The sequence below is a fragment of the Gallus gallus genome, chromosome 2 (genome assembly GCF_016699485.2).
Source record: "Gallus gallus isolate bGalGal1 chromosome 2, bGalGal1.mat.broiler.GRCg7b, whole genome shotgun sequence".
NCBI classification, from domain to species: Eukaryota; Metazoa; Chordata; class Aves; order Galliformes; family Phasianidae; genus Gallus; species Gallus gallus.
In genome coordinates this window covers 125,938,309-125,939,369 of record NC_052533.1, presented here as the reverse complement: position 1 = coordinate 125,939,369, position 1,061 = coordinate 125,938,309, and the positions used below count along the sequence as shown (strand labels likewise).

Genomic DNA, 1,061 nt, shown 5'->3' with positions numbered 1-1,061 from the left:
GCGGAGAAGGCGGTCCCACCTACAAGATGGCCGCCGCGCACCGCCCCGCGCTGCCCGCTGCGCCAGAGGCGGTGCTGTGCTCAGACCCCGCCCGCTGCCGGGGGGAGGGAAGATGGCGGTTGTGAGGGTAGGGACGTGCGGGCCACGTTCGGGCCTCGGTGCTGCTGAAGAGAAAAGCTAACAAGAAACACAGGCATTTAAAATGTTTTATATTTAACTTTTATAATCCTTATTTCAACGTCTAAAATGGATGCAGCTGAAAACAAGAGGGCCCCACACGTTGCTACCCCCTAGTAAAAGTCACATCAGGGAGAAAATGATTAAAGTTCTTTCATCCAGGACAATTCTAGTAGCTCTCTGCACTCTACACAGACAAAAAGGGATATTATAATTCTCTAGTACTCAAACCCTGCATCCCAAGGTTTTCAAGAAGATTAAAAGCCTTGGCGCTTCTACCATTAAATAACAATTTATACAGTACATATAAAAAAGACTATTTTCCTGGGGAAAGTATTTCATAATATTATAACTAAAAACATGTATCAAGTAAATTACTCGGTGTACTTTATGTATAAAAAAGGGCATCTTGTAGAAGTAGCGTCCATCTGTCACAGCAACATCTCGAGTTCCTTCAACTCCAGTTACAAATGTCCATGTGAAGGCTCATAGAGTTCTTTAAGCTTGTCAAACTTTGACCCCCACTCTTGGAGGCAGTCATAATTTAGATCTTCATCACCGCTAATGGAGTTTAAGGAGCTAAGGCTCCCTGCTAGAGAGCATTCTCCTTCTAAGCAGTAGAAATGAACAGTGTCAGCTGGAGGATTCTGTAGATCATTGTCTGCATCCTGGATGATTTGAGAAACATATTCCTTGAAGTCTGGAACACTGCTAACAGCTGATGTTGATTGTTTTTGCTGTGCACGGTTTGGGACTGAGCCTCTTTTTGGTCTAGTGGGTGTCCTGGAACGTGGAAACGTTGCCCTCAAGGAGAAGTGGGGAATGCTACGGAGAGGTTTCTTCAGTTCAGCTACATTGTAAGCATTCTGGGGAAAAACAAAAAC

The 1,061-nt window shown here is 44.9% G+C and overlaps 1 protein-coding gene across 2 annotated transcripts in view; it reads right to left on the bottom strand.

Annotated features, from left to right (window-relative positions):
- Positions 1-105: 105 nt before the first annotated feature.
- The window catches only part of LOC414835 (cHz-cadherin), a 47,697-nt gene continuing 46,741 nt past the window's right edge, over positions 106-1,061 (bottom strand). The window contains exon 30 of one of the 2 annotated variants that reach the window (XM_025147081.2): positions 106-1,043. In XM_025147081.2, coding sequence (XP_025002849.2) covers positions 642-1,043 — 402 coding nt within the window. In that variant the 3' untranslated portion in view covers positions 106-641. The remainder of the gene's footprint in view (positions 1,044-1,061) is intronic. The other variant, NM_001001754.2, reaches the window with a different exon arrangement.